The sequence below is a fragment of the Botryllus schlosseri genome, chromosome 8 (assembly GCF_051294905.1).
Source record: "Botryllus schlosseri isolate E-star chromosome 8, Bs_hap1, whole genome shotgun sequence".
NCBI lineage: Eukaryota > Metazoa > Chordata > Ascidiacea > Stolidobranchia > Styelidae > Botryllus > Botryllus schlosseri.
In genome coordinates, this window is record NC_137243.1 from 13,790,745 (window position 1) to 13,810,560 (window position 19,816).

A 19,816-nucleotide genomic window follows, 5' to 3' on the forward strand; every position below is an offset into this window, starting at 1 on the left:
TGGTGTTGCAGCTGCGCATCATACCACTACGCTATCTAGCCACATGCATTAAATCGATGGTGGCTGCTTACGAAATGACAAGATGCATCATCGCGACTGACTCAAGATGATGGCACTTATACCCAGATACAATCTCCAAAAATATATTCAACAGATACCTACATGGCTGTTTCACACGGTACTCATGACAATATTACGCTTAAAAGTTGAACAAACTTAGTAAAGCAGTTCTGGCTAAAAATGTTCAACTAAAAGTGGAAGTAGACTGAAACTACTCGCGTATGCCTGCTTGGAAAAATGTAAGTATGTCATTGCTGACCATGACCACCTCCAGGGAAAAATGGTATCTCAATTTCTCAACATTGTATGATAGCAACTGCAAAAGCAAACTTACGTGTTCAGGTGAGTGCAAAGATATTTAAACGTGACGTAGTTGGGACTAGGTAACTTCCTTACTACTCCGCGCACAGCCAAATTTCGCATCGAATCGGGCATTTCTGTAAAGGTAAAAAGACGACGATGGGAACATTTCGTTAAAACTCAAGGCTGGTACAAAACTCAAATAGAGTTGAAAAAATTCTTGATCGACCGATATTACGACAAAATAATGGTAAATACGGCTGGGTCACTGGTTAATTCCTACGCAGGACAGAGGCCGGAATGTTTCCAACTATAGCAAGGATCTGGGAAGATCGTGATTACACATGTATCTACGACAGGGGTGGGCAACCTGCGGCCGCATGCGATCTTAGAAGGAAATTGGTGCGGCCGTTGACACGCAATTCAATTAGTATGCGCTGGTGGCCGTCGACATGCAAATTGAATTTACGAATCGACTCCCAAATTTTTGTGAGATCTTAATTAATCTCGATAATTTCTTTGCGCAATTCAATGCGACTGCATTTGTCAATTTTAATATAGCAGCGACCCTTGCAATTCGAGTCGCACAGTACAGATGCGCCCCACAGAGAAATACCATCTTGGAATCGTATGCTCCTCACGAAAGAAATTAGCTTCTGGTAAGTTTCAGAGATTCCAATATATTTCTACTATACCGACAATCCTGATGGGAGTTCAAGAAATTACAGCATGCAACTAAGTGACTAATAACAATTGGCCCACCCGAAGATGCATCGCCATTTATAACGAGCTCTAAATGTTCGAAAACACTACCTTCATCAACTCTTCCGGTGAATCTGATCATATGGGCTGAGAATCGATAAATGTTTGATAGTCATATGTGAAACTACTAGCATAAATGACGAAATGCAATCGTGAATCTGAAAAATTTTACAGCTTCGCGCGAACATAAATAGTCCCGGTAGCTGTTCATAACATAGCCACTCGCGATTTCGGTGCAGATAGTGAGTTGATATCAATAAATAGTTAAGTTTGGAAATGGACATATTAACGTGGTTGTTAGGCGTCCAGTTAGTTCATTACGACCATGCCGTGGAATGCGGACTTGAATAGCACAAAGGTAGGCCACCCCTGATCTATGAGATAATCCCAGTTTTTGCCTGATAGTAATTCCATGGAAAGACATTAAAAAAGAACAAGTGACATGAATGGAGTACATTCAAGCAGTCACTGAGATCCATGTCCGCATTCAGAGTGAATACGGAGTCTGCAGCATGTACAGTACAGTCATACACACAAATGGATTATGCCAGTGACACATTTGATCACGTTGCGGAAAGACCAAGACCGCTAAATTCAAGCACAATAAAATGAGAATAGGGAACGCCATTCAATACAGCAGCGTTTACACAGCAGTCATTCATCACTTCCTTCTGTCTCAATCCATACACACACTAACTGTGCATTCACAATTTCATGGCCATTGTGAAAATGGTACTGTGTAATAGCTCAAAAGGAAATGGCTTCTACTAAACCACTCTTGAACCATCATAATTATCGCCGTTAGTACTAGTACATAAATACGGCTGCACGCAGCAGTGGCGCAAAATTCCTCTACAAGCGGCATTGACAGAGCTAACACCAAACGAAACATGACATAAGCAAACAGCAGACACATACTTATGGCTTCTTCTAACTCTTCGTGAAGATGTGAAGGTATGAGCGGTTCGGGGAGATTTTTATGACTGAAAAACCAAGTCAAACATCCGGCAATGGTCTGCACAGTGACTGATAAACTCGACAAGTCCACGCTATGGTCTGAACGGAAGAAATAGCTTCGTAAACGATAATATATCACTTTTTGTGAACACACAGATAATTTACCTTCATCAAACCTATTCAAGACATTCTCCCGTTCTTTCGCGTTTGCAGGTATTCGGTACAACCCTTCGTTCGATATACCTGAAACAGAAGTAACAATGTTAATCGGTGGAGATAGGCGAGTCACGAGTCAGCGGTTATGTGGCTACACCTTTAGTAGTTCAAATAATATCAAGCGATTACATTGATCAAATTTTGGACAGCAATAAATTCAATACGACTAACTATACGAATACGGCACAGGTACTTTCAATACAATCTCTGACGTTCGACAAAATTAGGTGTTGGAATCAAAGCTGGTTAGGCTGTGAGGCATAACTACTCATGCCAATACGTAGATATATGGTCTGTTTATTCGACGTAACGAGCTTGATTCTAGCTAAATACGGTTCTGTTCTAGTTTGCGTAATAATAGTGCATACTAGCACAGTAATCGTGCATAAATTCATTTCTTCATTATATAAACAAGTCATTCTTCCTCGTCACGTCACAAAAACCCTACTTGAAAGTAGGAATTCAATCGCCGCAGTGATCCATCATAAACCATCGATACCAAGTACAAACAAAAGATGCCTTATAATAGCAGCGGGGGGGACGCAATCCGCACAGCATCATTAAGACAACTCGCGTTGATCATGTCACAAGAGATGGATGATCCTGACGACGTCTGTCCGCCAGTAGTAAGTAATGGATATACTGTACATTGCAGGTTAATAAACAATATTTGAACACGCCCCTAGTTTGCTCAGTGTTCACCCAATGCTATCAAGACAGGCTATTTCGAGACACAGTGATGATAACAGTTTTACATAGAAATGAGATTGAGCCTACAATCACAAACTAGCCCTAAAACGCAGTCAAAATACTCACCGTATTGTTCAATATATTCGACGCATTTCTCCACAAATAGCGGCGTCATGTGGTTGAGACCCTGTATGATGTCGTCCAGGCCTCTATTAAAATACTCGGAAACATTGTGATTGTTGGGCACGACGGCTGTCCCGGTGGGATGCCGCCCGTGGTGCGCGCCCTTATTTTTGCTTTCCTTGATCTTTTTCTGCTGGTCCTTCTCCTGCAAGATCATGAAATTGATGAGCATTTGCATGGCGCTCCCCGACTGGAAGTTTGCGTAGGAATTCAGCTTTGCGGTCAACAGATATTGCATAGCAAGGCAAGAAAGTGGATAATCTCGGCGGCAAACAGTATTGCGCAATATTTTGTACAAAAAAACAGATCTGAAAAGCACAGATAAAGTTTAGTTCCAGTTTTACACCCACACGTAACTTCACAAACAATAATGTTAAAACCAAAAGAACCCGATATTATGATCTACAGACCGTACTGAAGGACTGGCTTTCCAGCATACACGATTAATAGACCGTAACTGAAAATAATGCTTGAATACCAATCAGAAGTTGAGTTGCTCACAAAAACTTGTAAATGCTGTTGTAAAAATGGCGCAATCTAGAAACGCAACACAATCCCAAAATGTTGCCTCTATTGATACACTGAAACTGAGCTGTCAGCGTCTTCAAACGCTCATTACAGAATCGTTTCGAAATTATTGATCACCACAGTTATAAAAAGAGCGGCATAAGGAACTTCCTTCTACGCTGTAAGCCACAAAACGCTTGGCAAACAATCCACCTCCAGATACGCATTTCCTGCCAAGTACGAAAGCAAAATATGCAAGCGCAAGTGAAAAAATGATTCACACTGCAGGAGCGCAGCAATGACATAATTCTGAATGCATGCCATGTGATAATCACCAGATTAGAACAGCATAAGACAACATCACAGTGTTGGAATCAAGTACTTGGTCGTCTGGTACTACGGGAAAATGTGCCGTGATTAGATCAGAAATACAAGTGGCAATAAAATAATCTAGCACGACGCTTGATGATACCGGGTATTCACACATTCAATTGAGGAATGGCCAACATACTAAACCTAACAACATTCCGCGCCACGCTCAAACCAATATTAAAAACACTGGCTTTTGCACAAGGGATTACGCCTTCGACAGGAAAGAATACGTTCGCAAATACTTCCTTCTGTTCTCCGAAACCTTCAAGATGTTGACCACTCCTTATATGTAACTCTGTATGCTTGTGGCCTGCGGGTGAGACAGTCCACATGGACATGATACACTCCACTTGATGAATAAACATAACTTACCAAATCACACTTTTGTCAAATTGATACACATCTATCTGCCGCATGGAAACTTGCCAACACAATTAGTGCAGCCGGGCAGGCATGTATTATTGTATATACGGACATTTCAAGGGTTAAGACGCTTGATACATAACATTACACCTTTGTTACTTCACCATCAAAATCAACTTGAACAGAATGAATACAAGTCCAATCATATTGTATCAAGACAAGTGACATTTGAACCGATGAAGATAAATTACAAATCTCCAGACAAGAACCTGTGCCTGATCATGTAATAGGCACAACATCACATGCAGATTCAATGTGTATTCCATATCCAAGAAATCATTGATCAATGTCCATATAAGATGAGTATTTGGATTACAGTTTCGGTGATGAGTGAAACTACTTTGTTACTTCCTACTATGGTAAATTGCGCATAGCCATGACCATCATGTATGACTATCAATATTTTGTAATGAGGAGATTAGACAATATAATGATTAGGCCTGAAGGACATTATCCTTGAATGGTGATCATGGAGGGATTACAAAACAATCAAACTGATCACTGAAAACACATACAGCCTAATAAGGTTATTCAATTCATTCATTGTATTTCAAATTAGCATTAGTAGTTAGTACTGTATCATACAGATACAACCAGTCTACAGATTTTATGCCCAACGCAGACAGCATGAATACTAGAGCACCATACAAAATTTCTCAAACCATTCGCTAAATACTATGAATATTTGTGCTTCTAAAATAAGCACAAGAGCTGACCTACTAGTTAAATTTCCTATCATCATAACAGCACAAAATAAACATTTTGGCAGTAAGGTTGTCTGAGTATATCATATCATTGTAAATCATAGTGTAAGGATTTAAGGATGAACGTTACACAAATCCAGACTTAGAAATTTACAAGGTATCTTTCCTATACCAAACGGGTTCAAGATTTTGCCAGACTTGTCTGTGAATGTAAGAATCTGCATAGTAAAGAAAGAAAACACATGGGAGTTTGTATTGGAAAAGCAAACCTCATTAGTGTCAACTCAAGACTTCTAAACAGTGATTTCCTGAACATCACCAAAACTTACTGAGCCATCTAGACAAAACTTCATTTACTCTGTGAAATGCGCAAGCACTCCCTATAAGTGATCTTTACCTAATTATCATACAGCTTTCTAAAAACACCCAAAGAACAGCCTTCCCCTGAGACCAAGCATAAAATCTAAAACAGAAGACACCAAGTTTATATCTACATTCAGAGAAAGTGCTGCCCACTAAATTATTCAACAAGCACTCAAGAATGGCTTCGATTTAACTGCTCTGAAGAGACATGTGCTTGCGAGACAGGAGGGGGAAAATTGTACATTCATACTTTCGTCTGTCTGGTTCACAGCACGTACCCTTCACAGTGGCCACTCGCTGATTCATAAAAATCTCCACAGCTGTACAACTTCAAAATACATTACAAAATTATCTCCGTTACGCTTCTGAATGACAAATAATTTTGCAAGAAACAAGCCTCATGATTTGCATTCACAGGGAGTGAAAAACGCCAATACATCTGGATTGTTGCAATCGGACTTAAACTTCAGAAGTGAGTCAGTGAGATTGAACATATCACCCCGACCAAATATGGAAGCATCTCAGCGTATTAAACAAATTTAGCTTCACACAATTGGAAGAACAGAGCATCCAAAACTTCCTGCACAATCGAAACTAAAAAAATTCCCCCTATATCAAGCAATACACCGAGCAAATACGTCAAGTTATCACTGTCGGCTTCAAAGTGCTTTGTTCTCTGCTATCCAGTGGTAATGTCCTTGTCTGCAATACTATCGACTTTGATATTAAATCTGGCTATTATTGACTCCACATATTGAGGGTAATAAAATCGTAGATTACCGTACTCAACTCAATCCAAAGAAAGTCTACAAATACACAATCGAAAATATCATAATAGATAGCTTTTCAGCAAAACTATCTATATAATAAAGTGTCAAAAACCAAATATATTTACACCGCTAACCGTCAAGATTGAAATATTTGTATACGTAAGGAGCTGGAATCCCTTTCAGGCATGTACAACACAAAAATTTGATCACTCGGTTCCGTCTTCAGGCTACAAGTGCGAGATATGATGCATGACTATCTAACGCCCGCAGGTGACAAAAGAATTTTCTACATGCTTGATCAAGCGGCGGAACAAAAAATGCCAGAAATTCGGCAATAAATCAAAATAAAAGGGAATTCAATTATGAATTAGTAGTGATACCTTTGAGAAAGGAAAGAGGTAGGTTGACCGGTAGGATTGAAATCAAACAGAACGCAAGACAAATGTTCAATTAAAGGATTTCAAATTTTTGGTGACAAAATAACGCGTAATTTGTTGCACAAAGGTCAATTACTCGAACAAAAGCACTCGAATTATTGTTATTACACAGTGTTTCTCCATAGCCATGATATGTCACGAAGAATGTGAAGGTACGGTATATAATGCCATCTAAAGCAAAAGAAACTACCTATATCAGTAGCCGGCGGTATAAGCCACGTAGATAGATCACAAAATTCGCTAACTACAATAGGATTAAACCAAGGTAGCCTGACAACAGCCCATGCATAAATAGCGTCTATTGAAAGAACAACAACGCTTACTGCAAGATTCATAAACCCTGTAAACAAAACCAAAGGATGATTGATTCACATCATAGCTACATCATTGTGGGCGTATTTGACCCAATATAACAAATAAACCAGATAAATAGCAAAAGGCAGGACCGCCTTGCCGCCCTGTCATTTCCTGCAATGCATAACTGAAAATAACAGCAGGATTGATTAGCAGAAAATGCGCACAGCCATTCAGTCACGAATTGATTTCAAAACCGCGCGCTAATTCAGTGCAATTTGAGATGTCTCCATCAACAACGGCGACAACGACCGGATGCCGTTTATGACGCCACACACTGCCAAGTCGAACATCGCAAATTGCGTTGCACTACGATTACACAGAGTCGTATTTGCAATATTCACGTGCTTCTCGCACGGGACAAACAAAGCATTATTAAGCCATAAAGAACGATACGACAGTTACGTAACCTAACGACAGCACATGCTTACGGGCACCGGTGCAACCAATCGGCTGTCAGCGTCGTAAGCGCGACGCGCCACTACGATTACGGACGAAATACTACGGCGCTAATTCGCGCAGTTCACAGCGGCGTCATCCGAAATCCGTATCGCGCATCTGGCTGAACACTGGACGGTTTAACCTATTTTGTGTCATCGAAGATCAATATAGTTACTACTACTAGTACACTTTTGCATTATATGGACAAGCGCAGGCTAATGTACTTCTGAATCCAACGCAACAACAACGCAACGAAACTCGATAGCATCTAACCAGCGGTAGCGATAGCAAGACTACGCAACACGAATACACGCGGTCACGACAACCCGGTCCTGTGTATCACGATAGTATACCTTAACCTCACGAATATACAGAGTCATGACTACCTGGCCCCGAGTCAAAACACGAGTTTCCCTAAAATCGATAGCAACAGCGCATTGACAAAAACGCGAAACCGGTATTTACGGAATAACCGAGCATTGAAAATGATCCACTAACGCTACGTAAAATAGACGCCCTTTTCGAGTCACCTACACGCCGCAACATGATACTGCACGGAGAAATGACGGAATCGCAACAAGATATACCTAGCAAAATGTGAAATCTCGAGATACCAAGGCTACCGCTCTCAAAGGCTACCACTAATGTACGCGAGCCGAATACGTCACATCGCCGACATTTAGCGAGCCAAGTATTTGCTCAAGCCCAATAAATCCATAGTGTTAGCAATATTACACGATGCGCTAGTGCCTAGTCGCCAAACCGCTGCGGCAACAAAAAGGTGGCTTTACTATTGATAACCTACGGGACGGCCGACACGCCTTTCACGGCCTCACAACCAGTAGCATGGAAATTACGCCTCCTTCCGCAGTTGTTAGCTTGACCTCGCACGCCTTACAAACAATGTCTGATACAAAGCGGCCGATTCTTTCTACGGTGTCAAAACCCATGTATATGGTCGTGTGGAGGCATAAAGAACAGCAAAATGTAAGACACAGTCTGGTTTCATGGGTTCACTGTCGTGTCAAAGCGAAACGCGTGCAAGATCTGTATTAGTAAGATCAAGAAAATTTTGACGCAATGCTACATCGACATTAGTGATATAATTGTCCACCCTATAGGTTGGATAATGGATATGGATACGATATGATGTCAACTACAATCAGACAATTGCCATCTCATTCCATCAACCAACGGGCTTCATTTGCGTTTCACAAACGACCAAATAGAATAAACGTAGTGTTACAATTGGTACAAAGAGCGATAACAATAATCTTTGGCGTTCGCGGTGACTATATGACTCAGAAGACACATCGAATTAATCGGACATGTATTGTCTATCCGAGGTCGGCAACCTTTTTTGTTCTGCGGGCCGGTCATCAAATTACGTAAATCGCCAACATTGAGAAAGTATTGCAGCTATCTCACTAACTTTCGATTACTAAGACGTACCAAGCAAGGCCACAACATACATATTTAGATAAAAGAGATTAGCTTCTTTCAGTTTTTATCAGCGACCACTGACTACTACGATTGTGAGCCTGCACTTGCCATGCGAAATTACAGGAACCATTCGCGGACCACAGTAAGCCGACCACTATTACGTTGCGAGAATTTCTTAATCGACACAAAACAGGCAGCTGTCAGTATTTGGCCACTAACGTAACGAACAATTATTTTTTGACGCGGGGGTCGGTAAAATGAGCAATATATATGTCACGTTAGTGGCCAAATACTGCTAGTTGCGACAGGGTAGAAAACAAAGCGTCGTTGGCGATACTAGGACGGGCGATATGCAACTAGGACGGGCTATATGCCACTAGAACTAATAAAAAAACAGTACTTAGTTGGCCGTCAAGTAACAAGATTCGTAGTTTGTACAAGTCTGGCCCGGAGCAGGGCACGTAATTCATGATTTGAATTCAAAATATATGATACCACGGCTTCCGTTATGAATTAGTACTAATCGGTTTCTGGCACTTGAAACATCAATTACGCGTAACCAAGAATGTTACGCCGACAGTAACAAACGCACTTGATGCGTACACCCGAAATTGCACGTACAAACTGACGCAATCGCCGCTTATGACGGATGGCACCAAGACAATTTCACCAACAGCAACAAATGCATCTGATGCAGAACCGCGACACTGACGCACACGCCGCCCGTGATGGATCTGGTTGCAAGACATTTGGGCATGTGGCTTTTTACACAGAAAACTAGCCCTAACCCGGAAATTACCCGAACACAACCTATAACTCTAATTCAATTTCCAAGATTTTGCTACCTAACTAATTCCAATTCTTATCTAATTTGAGAAAAAGACTGTCTATCCATAATTCCGATTCTAATCAGATCTTAAAAAAGCTGACAATATCTAGCTGTCCGATATATTATACTGCGCTACCGGGATAAACAAAGGTACTGTCACCTCCACTACACTATCCCTGCCTGTATATTATCCACGAAACAGCGGCTTCACACTAATTATGTCAGACTCTACAAACAAAAACGCATCTCTATTTTTAAAACGCGCCATCGATGCGTTCCTAATAACCGTCCGCGCCACCCGCAACCGGCAATTTAACCGCATTTCGCGACACTTGACACATCCAGCGTCCAAACAAGTCGACAATCACACAAAAACTCGGCCCGCCGCCACGATTACTCACGTTACTTGTGACATGTACACAAAAAAGTCGCGAAAAGCATCATAACACGCGTCATCGCGGGCTGTAGTGGCGAGCGGGGGTCATTATCGCTGGCGATGGAGATTAAGCGAGGGTTGAATAACCAGGAGATCGGATAGACGCGTCGAAATATCAGATTAAAATCAAGCCCCGGTGTAAAAGCCTACGCCACGCTGACGGAGATACCATCATAATTTGGCCGGGAGTTAGTACTTGGCGACACAGATAGCATAAATGACGCGGGGGGGGGGGGGGGCAAGAATTGGATTCGGGAATTCGCTAGTAAGGCTGTGCGAAATCGAGTCCTCAATTATGAAGGCACAGCAGAATGAAGTTAACACATGTACAAGTACAATGTACATTTTATGCGACCACAAGGAAAATAATACCAGTTGCATCACAGCAAAGGTAATTTGCTATTTCTTGACCGAGACTATTTCGTATTGCTCGCGACAATGCCGCGCTTTCGTCGCAATTTCTCAGCAATATCATTTCCACGGACGGCTACCTGTTTTCGACACTGCGATACCGTCAATATAAGTTTTCAAGGCTCCTAACGGCGGGAAGGAAGTATTGACATTGTAATTTTCGTTCATAAACATCTAGTGCGAACGGCACCTCTTGAAAAAAATCGATTTCAATTGATATCTACTAAGATTTGGCACTCGAATAAGAAACTGTATCTCGCCACCAAAACATTTAATCTGCTCGCCGTTACATCAATAACGACAGCCGGCAATTATAAACACGCAGGAATGCCGGAGATGCTACGGTGACAGATGCGGATATCTGGCGGGTTTGCCTGACGTCTCCACACTCGGCTTCTAGCCGACTTGATAGAACACAAAATGCACAAGCTTGCAGAGATGAAGCCCTTTTATACCGCCCGCTAATATTTCACATCCCGATGCTACAAACTTTAGAAACAGGCATCCCAGAACCGCGGAAAGTTTTCTTAGCGTGAGAAATACGTCCGAGGAACGCGGCAACACGCTAGAAATTGATCCAGTGGGAAATAACTACAGTTTGAAGCCGCCGTATTAACCCCGTACAAAACAATAAACCAGCGAAGTCAAATCAGGTTCGTTGGGGTAATTACACAAACGCGATACGCCAATTCACGAAAATGGATTCACGGAGATCAAAACAGGAATAGGAACCAAGATACCAACAGAATTGAAGACTAAAAAACAGCGGGTTCGCACGCGAGCAGGGCCACGAAAGCTACGTACACGCGTAACACGAGACAATCGACACATTTAATTAATGGCGCGAAATCACCAACGATTCGCCGACGCGCGCGAAGCAAGCAATAGAATCTTACCATTCCCGCCGAATGTTCTACTGAGTGTGCAAACGGAAATCGTATATTTCCCCGATTCCCATTATAGCATAGCGTGCAAATTCGGGTAAACAGCACTTTCCGGTAAGAAATTGTGCTTACACCTCCATTTCAACGGATGAAAATGAGTCGAATACACACCGCCGATTCATATGGAGATATACTATAAAGGTGGAGAACATTACAATTACTCCCTTGCATGTCTCAATTACATTACAATTACTGTCAAACATGTAATTGATCCGGTAGAGAGGTGTTCTTTGTCAACCGTAGCGACGTAATTAGCAACAATCACACGTAATTCATCTTTCCTTCATGATACGTATAAAACCATTTAATTTAAAAAAAAAACGTTTTCGAACTATTCCTAATCATGATGAGTGCAGAAAAATACACACACAGAAAAAAGTTACTGAGTTACTAAGTCTTTTGTTGCTACTGAAGTATGGGAAACAGTTTAGCGTGACTGAATTATCTAGTTAACGAGGCATACATAGAACACCAATGTGAATAGGCTTAATTATTTTATGTTGTGATTGTCAGTTTCAACAACAATGCACGGTAACTGAAATTATAATTAGGCAAAATTTTTATCAAATTACAATTGGAATTACACAAAATAGAAATGCTTTAATTGCAATTACGTGAAAAAGTGAAATTATTTTACTTTCAGGTCAATCACAAATTACAATTGATCCAACTCTGGTGGAGAGAGGTAAAATTTGATGCAACACCCCATGAAAAAAGCCAAAAGTTGGTCCACGTGAAGAGAAAATACCACACCCCGCGACATATCACCATAAAGATTGGTGTATTTGACTCGATTTCACTCATCGGTGCGACCAAGGTGCAAATACGGCAAATGTATACGCCTATCATCCACCCACGAGTCTACTGCAAGCGTAGATTCTAAAACAGCGACCTATAGCGGATTCGTAAAAACGCGAAAAACGCATCTGCAAGCAAAGGAGATATAAAACGAGCGCTTACTCTTCGTTTCTCTTCATCCCTCCTCCTCTTCTCCTCGTCTTTGAGCCTCTGTTTCATCATCTTCTCCTCTTTCTGGGTAGTGTGAGACGGGCCGTAGCCCTTCTCCATGCCCGACAGCAGCACCTCGTGGCTCGTGCCTCTGCGCATGCTCTGCAAAGGGCCAGATCGGAAAATAGTCAACTTCAGCCAACATGGATCTTCAGCAATGTTCCCTCTAAACTGCGCACATGCGCGATTGCGCAGTGCTGGCACGGTCTCTGCGCACAGAAAATATAAGCTGCGCACGAGAAAGCCGAAGTGATGACCTTTTTTTAATCGTTACAGACTGTTGTCCAAAGGACCGCGCAGTGAGTTGATGAGTGCGCGCAGACACGTGAAAAATTAGAGGGAACATTGGTCTTCAGTAAAAATTTCTTTCTCAAATTGAACTGGCTACTTCATAAAAGTGTAAGGCTACCTAATTAAAGGCTGCGCATTGGTGCAATTCCAACTCATAAAACTTTTTTTCTTTTATAGCAACGCTTCTATAGGTTGGAATTGAGCCAGAATCGGTGGGCAACGCTTCAAAAACTTTGGGTTAGCCATGGATATCCCAACTTTTTCAGAAACTTTTCGCTCTCAATAACCAAATCTCGATCAAGCGCGAGTCAATTAACATCTTACATGACATGATATTTGTTGGCTTGGTAGCGAAATGCAGGAGAATCCCGAGACACATAACATTTAATATACACTGCCACCCACCATATCCAATCTAATTACCGTGTTAGGCTCCGGGTCGCTCCTGGCGTCGATGAGAGCGGCAGTCGAAAAACGGTTGGGTTTCCCAACGCTGTTTGTGGCGCCGTCCGCGTTATCGCCGTCGGCTCCTCTCTTCTTATTTGAGCTTTTGTAGGGCGTCGGTCTGCGCGTGAGGGCGCTGCTGCTTTGGGTGCCGCCTTTGTGGAAGAACTTCGATTTGGTGTGCGGCGACGAGGTAGAGTGGCTGAGAGTCAAGAATACGAAACATGAACGGACGGAATACTTTTCCGAAATTTTTAACCAATTCTCATGAAAATACGTATTAAAATTGGAGTATTTGGCTGTAATAAGTTGTTGGTCATAAACAACAATCTTCATTCAAGAAACATGAAAGGCGTGTATGTATTTCAGAGCATTCGGATAAAATTAGTGGCCACCAAGTGCCATTCAACATTCACCGGTAAGCCTTACAAAAATAAATATCGCAATTGGAGTATTTGGTTGCATTAAGGTGTTAGTCATTATTCAAAAGTTCACGTCTATCTTCAATGAAAAACCCATAAAAGGACGTAATACCTTTCCGTGAGCCTTCGAGGAGTCTGACGGATATAAATATAGCAAGTGGGTTATTTGGCTGCGTTAGGATGTATATAGTAGTTATAAAAAAGGGCGAAAAAAATGCCATCCTACCTCAAGTGTGACGGAAATAAACATCGCAATTGGGGTATTTGGTTGCGTTAAGGTACCAGATGTCCCAGTAACAAACAAAAATCCGTCTACTTTATGAAACATATAACTGGTATTAACTGCAGACTTGCCAAATAATTCCTGAATTCCCGGGAACGTATTTTCGTTCACTCACCTCTCCTTCATATGATCCAATTTCTGAGTCGGCGTCTCCAAATTTGGAAACACTTTTTGGCCCGTCTTTTTCGGGTCGTAGGGGCCGACCATGTAAGGAAAGTTAGCACCGTCGGACACCATCTCGCCCAAAGCCTTCTGTTGCGATTTTGATGGCTTGAATGCAAGAAGGAAGAGTTACCACTAGGATCGACGGAGATGCCAGGTATACGAGACAGTGTCACAGCATCTATTGTTACACACAAAGCTGAGAAGTGGACTTTAATGCTGTTTCTGACAGTGATCAATCACAGTATTCAATTATATCACAACAAACGATAGGTATTAAGCATATCTCAATATCCACAGTGGCAGTTGTCATCAATTGATTAACAACTTCAAACACAACAATTACGTGATTTAACAAAACGATCATAACCAGAGGCTGTTATTAGAAAAACACATCCCATTAAAACTTCATTTATATAGAATCAGCCGAGTAGGAAAGCAATACTTTCAGTGCAACACGGTTATATTGAAGTCAGTAATATGAACCACAGATTTCACAGAATTTTCATCAATAAGTGAAGTCTCATGGTCGTCAATCGTCATGAATCAGTGCAACAGCACTGATGATCCTCTTGAAACAATTGTAATCGCAAATCGTCAGACCACCAAACCTTAATATCATTACGAATTTTCGGTTATAGCAGGCGTGCAATGGTGCGATGACCCCCCCTACCGTGACAACAGGCAGTCAATCATTCTTTTGACTGACAATGGACATGACGTCCTAAAATGCACACCAAGTGACAGTGTGACACTGTTAACCAATCCATTTGGATAATTCACAAGACAGTAACAAACTTACTCTGGGCTTGATCACTGCTGCCACCTTGTTGACAAGTTCCGGATTCAGTTTCCCGGGAACAGAGCCACTAGATTGTGAGCTTGAGGACGAGGCAGGCTTTGTATATGAACTTAAATCGCTCAGTCCGGGGCCCTCCTGTTATAGCGGATGAAGAATTTAGCTACCACACTTTACTACATAACTCTATTTGATTGCACAGAGCTGATAGCTTTGTCTTTGTATTACTTCTGCCAAGTATTAAGTTTTCACTTGTCAAAGTTCGCAAGTAGCGATTTCACTAGTGAGGCTGTCAAAAGTAAGCTGTGTATATACTTTGCACATCATTAATATTGTACTCATACCTCTTCTGGGGTGCAGTGTGGGATGCATTACACAGTTTTAAAAGCTGCCTTTAACTCAGCCTTAGTAAGTAGAGTAAGTAATAGCCAACTAATTGAGTTTGAGAATCCTTAGCAAAAATTGGCAGCACTTATTTACCAACTACATCTGAATGCACTTCAGAAATGGGTAGCTGGTCCAGGTCATAAGAAAACTTTTACTGATCCATAAAACTATGTCATATGTATCAATAAGGCTGTCCACACTGAGCAATTGTGCACGTCTAACACACAGACACCACACGGCTTTACGAAAATGATTCAGCAATGAGTACTATGATAAGAATTAGTGACAGGCTAGTAAGTGTGAGTAAATGAAGCGATAGCGGCAGTTCGTTCATCAGAACAATAAAAATGTATAGTGACTAATCAGTATAAGTCATAATGTGGCGATAACGTTGAAGGCACTTCTGCGGCTATTATCTCGCATAGCCCTACTTACAAAAATCATCAACTTTGCAATGGATCCGATTTGTTGTAAGAAATAAACGAGTTTCACATTACAAAACATATAAAATCAATCGTACCTCGTTGTCTAAAAGACCAGCCGTTGGACTTGCACTTGGCGTTTCGCATCTGAAATCATCGCTGACTGTAAAAAAAAATTGTAATAAGAAAATAGTAATAATAATATTTTATAGAATGACACAAGAAATAACGCAAGTCAAGACACGCTATGTTGATAGCAGACAAATCACATTTTGCCCAGCTTTACAAACCCACATCACCATAAAGTTATTGGAGAAACTCATTAGTAATAAAACACTCGGAGAGGATACCTCTTCCCGTTTGCTTTTAGTAAGCTGAAAGATAACGCAGGTGATAAGGGCCGAGGGAGTTCCGAAAATCACCACAAATTTGCAAAACAACATCGTGCTGATATTACAGTCTGGCGAATTATCACAACACCCAACACAGGTGTCTAATAAAGCCGGACACACTTCACACAGAGTGGTACTAGGCTATTTGTAAATGACACATTTCGCACATCTGTTTCTGGGCTTATTCTTCAAGGTTTCCAAAATCCGATCACAATACCCGGGAGGTGCCAGACGGCTTTTATTTAAAATGAGTCACGCCACCCTGCGCTGGCTGATCGCAGACAAAGATAGGAAGATCGATTTCAAGCCTGCTGAACTGGTCAAACTGGAAGATGGAAGTCAAAATCGCTTATGCACACGAAATTCTGTAGACTAGTTACACAAATACATACCAGTCTTCCGAATAAGGTCCAAGTTAGATTGAGCACACACCAAACTAGCCATCGGATAGAGAGCGATATTAGACATACATAACAGAGAAGTTTCAAAGATAGGATAACTATTGGTCCTTGTTTCTGAAGTACAGAAGAAACCACTTTATATCATGAACTTGTACATATAGCAGCACAGATGATTTAAGCAGCAGCTCTACTAAAGAGCCCGGAGCTAGCGAACTCGAAATAAAACTGCACTCAGAACCTAAGTCATTTGACGACATTCACGACCTGGACCTGTATGATCTCACAATGCATTAAATCAAAGTTCTCTCAATTCTCTCGAGGTTACTGGAACAGAAACAAAATCAATTTCCAACCTATTTTCGTCAAAGACACAGTTCAATTTAGCCCCGTTAATAGTGATACACTGATAATTAGAAGCAATATACTTTCAAATACATTTTATCACCCTTCAATTCACAGCGATTTGCAGTGCACACTACACGCACAGCAGTCAGCACTCAGCAGTAGCTCTTAAACAAAAATATCCCTAAGCAACAGATGGCAAAAGATTATCTTGAGCAAGCAAGTCCATAATAATCAATAAAATAAGCTATTACATGGCGAAACTGGCTTCAAGCATCCGCACACAGAGGGCGATAAAACTTGAAGCTACCAGACCATCGAGAGTTACCCTTTTTACGGCTATCATGACTTGTATACACATTAATTCTCTCCTCACTTCAATCAAATGAATCACAATAGACTTTCTAGGTTTGTTACTTCCTGGTTTTATAATGATAACCAGCCATAGGAAAGTTATCAACGCAATGAACGAATGCTTCCTGTTTCGTATGCCTATCCTTCAAGTATTATTGCTGACAAGCTGAGCACAACTCCAAGGTAATGAGGTGATACTCGGTCTTTTATACCCATCTGTGACCTTACAGGTTATCTTAAAAACCAGCCCCTCGGGCTAAATTCAAATGCTGCCGAAACTGAAAAGTGCACGATTGTTCCAAAACAAAAGGTGAATCACTCGACACACTACGTTTAACTGCAGCAATGTAGAAAAATTATCAACAAAACTACTGCTTCCTCATGTTTTCCGACCATTTAGGGGAATTGGAATGAGCGGAAAGTAACAAGCATAACATGTATCTACCATGACTCGATAATCTTCCAGGATATACATCACTGTCACTAGCATTGGCCTGGCTCATTCCTTGCCCGTTACATAACTTGTGGCGTGTTTATAAGTAAACAAAACAAGTTACACGGTACTACCGTATTTTCTATCTACAGCGAGACCGGCTAATCCATCTTCTGCAGGCGAATAAACTTACACAGTAGGCTTACGTAACAACCGTCACTTCCCAATACTGGCTATTGAATTCTGACCCTTCTGTCCTTCCTGAAGAACTTCATTACATCACTTCCTCAATAAATGCATCGGGAGTTTTTTATGAAGTGAATACTGGGAATGGACAGCCGTGCAAAAATCAACTGAAAGTTCATTTTTCATGATTGAAAGAACCCCAAGATCTAAATAGAGATTATGTGATAGCTATAGGAAAGGGCAATCAAGATATTGTGCATTATTTTTTGAGAAAGACAGGTCAAGTTGTGAATTTGAACGGTAAAGACCGGGTTCACTTTATATTTCAAGACTTATTACACTTAAAAGCTGCCTAAATCTGATATCAGAAGTGCATTTACGCAATATTTGAAAATGCAGCAATAATTGTCACTGAGGCCACATATTTTAAGGAGCAATTCAGTAACAAAAAAAAACATTCCTCACTACCATGAAAACAACACCGTTTAACCCTCGGGAGAAACGTGTCGAATTGAACAAGTTCAAAGAGGGACAAAGTGGATTGCTGAGAAGCCTCTACATTTCACAATGCCCGATTCCATCTCCATTTACACCATAACAACATGCCCGTGTCACTGTCAAGAGGGTTCACATTCCCATAACAACACATCACAGCAACGACACATTTCCAAGACAATTAAACGATGAAATATTGCAGTTACGACTCCAAATATGGCCGGACACTGATCACTATACATGCAATATTCACCAGTTTGTTGTTTTGAAGTCATGATCTAATGAACCTACCGATTGCCAACATGAACGTACTGAAAGCACTCAAAGTTTCATGCCCGTTGAGTCATTACAAATTTACTTGAATTCTTCTGACCACTTAATCACCAATTAGAGTGGACAAGATGATGAATAAATCACAACAACATTGTTAAAGCAGGGAATGCTGGTTATCCAGCATGGAAATTCCAATCACCGTAATTACTCTAGCAAGTAGGACTTCATTTTTTCTAGAAAATCTTTGAGAACTGATTTGATTTGGGTGCAACAGTCTCGTGGCGAATTCAAAAACGGGAACAAAAGAAAATTCAGTGTTCCTACCCAAGACACAACTCTAGAAACAAGCAACCATCGACACGGTAGAAAGCCCGTCTTCCGCGCGAGTAATTACACATCGCAACAGTCGTGCCACTATGGGCATGGCGATTGATCAGCGACATATCCCGAACAATTATAACAAATCATCAGTAATATAAAAATGATGACAGCAATTACGGTATGACATAAGGTTTTAATTCTTGAACCGGCAAACCGTCACTATTGCCGGAATACATCGACGTAACGGACAAATTTCGACGATTGAACAGCAATAGTTTAGCTACTGAGTGTAGGCGTATTAGCAAGCATAGTGATTAGGGCTGGCCAAATCAGTTATAAAACCTTAGAATCTGAATCGAGTATTAAACATGATGACTCCGGTCGAGTAATGAGACATGTTCTTTTTCGAGAACCAAATTATTCACCCCTAGCCTATAAGAGTAATATGAACAACGAGAATTATAGCTTCGACAGATTGTTACCGCAGTGGAATTCGTAACATATCGATTGGTCATGACACAGCATCCAAAACGTGCCGTACAAAGGTACAAACGTCGGTGGAAACGACATTTCTGCGAGTTACTGATCTCACAAAGCCCTACAAAGTGGGTGTGGTCGAAAAATAGCATTTGAAATCTTTAATGTGGTGTATAAGTGGCATTGTTTTCATATTAGTCACAGCACACAATTGGACTCTCAAATACTGTACTTGACTCGTAGCCTGATACTCAATTCGGGATTGAATTGAATTCGAATGGCAGAGGTAGCCTACTTAATTTCGCTCAGCTGTAAACGTGAC

General features: G+C 41.1%; 3 protein-coding genes across 5 annotated transcripts in view; 2 read left to right on the top strand and 1 right to left on the bottom strand.

Annotated features, from left to right (window-relative positions):
- Window positions 1-19,816, top strand: part of LOC145444222 (uncharacterized) — a 118,984-nt gene that overhangs the window by 73,862 nt on the left and 25,306 nt on the right. The window lies entirely within an intron of this gene.
- The window catches only part of LOC145444248 (uncharacterized), a 170,285-nt gene that overhangs the window by 23,729 nt on the left and 126,740 nt on the right, over window positions 1-19,816 (top strand). The gene's annotated exons all lie outside the window — the stretch shown is intronic.
- LOC145444210 (rho GTPase-activating protein 5-like) overlaps window positions 1-19,816 on the bottom strand; it is a 44,537-nt gene that overhangs the window by 1,280 nt on the left and 23,441 nt on the right. Inside the window, exons 20-29 of one of the 2 annotated variants that reach the window (XM_080322144.1) lie at window positions 15,919-15,983; window positions 15,015-15,149; window positions 14,166-14,320; window positions 13,325-13,547; window positions 12,563-12,712; window positions 3,112-3,313; window positions 2,245-2,322; window positions 2,041-2,178; window positions 1,174-1,209; window positions 395-497 (exon numbers count right to left, since the gene is read on the bottom strand). In XM_080322144.1, the coding sequence (XP_080178270.1) occupies window positions 395-497; window positions 1,174-1,209; window positions 2,041-2,178; window positions 2,245-2,322; window positions 3,112-3,313; window positions 12,563-12,712; window positions 13,325-13,547; window positions 14,166-14,320; window positions 15,015-15,149; window positions 15,919-15,983 (1,285 nt within the window). The remainder of the gene's footprint in view (window positions 1-394; window positions 498-1,173; window positions 1,210-2,040; window positions 2,179-2,244; window positions 2,323-3,111; window positions 3,314-12,562; window positions 12,713-13,324; window positions 13,548-14,165; window positions 14,321-15,014; window positions 15,150-15,918; window positions 15,984-19,816) is intronic. The other variant, XM_080322145.1, reaches the window with a different exon arrangement.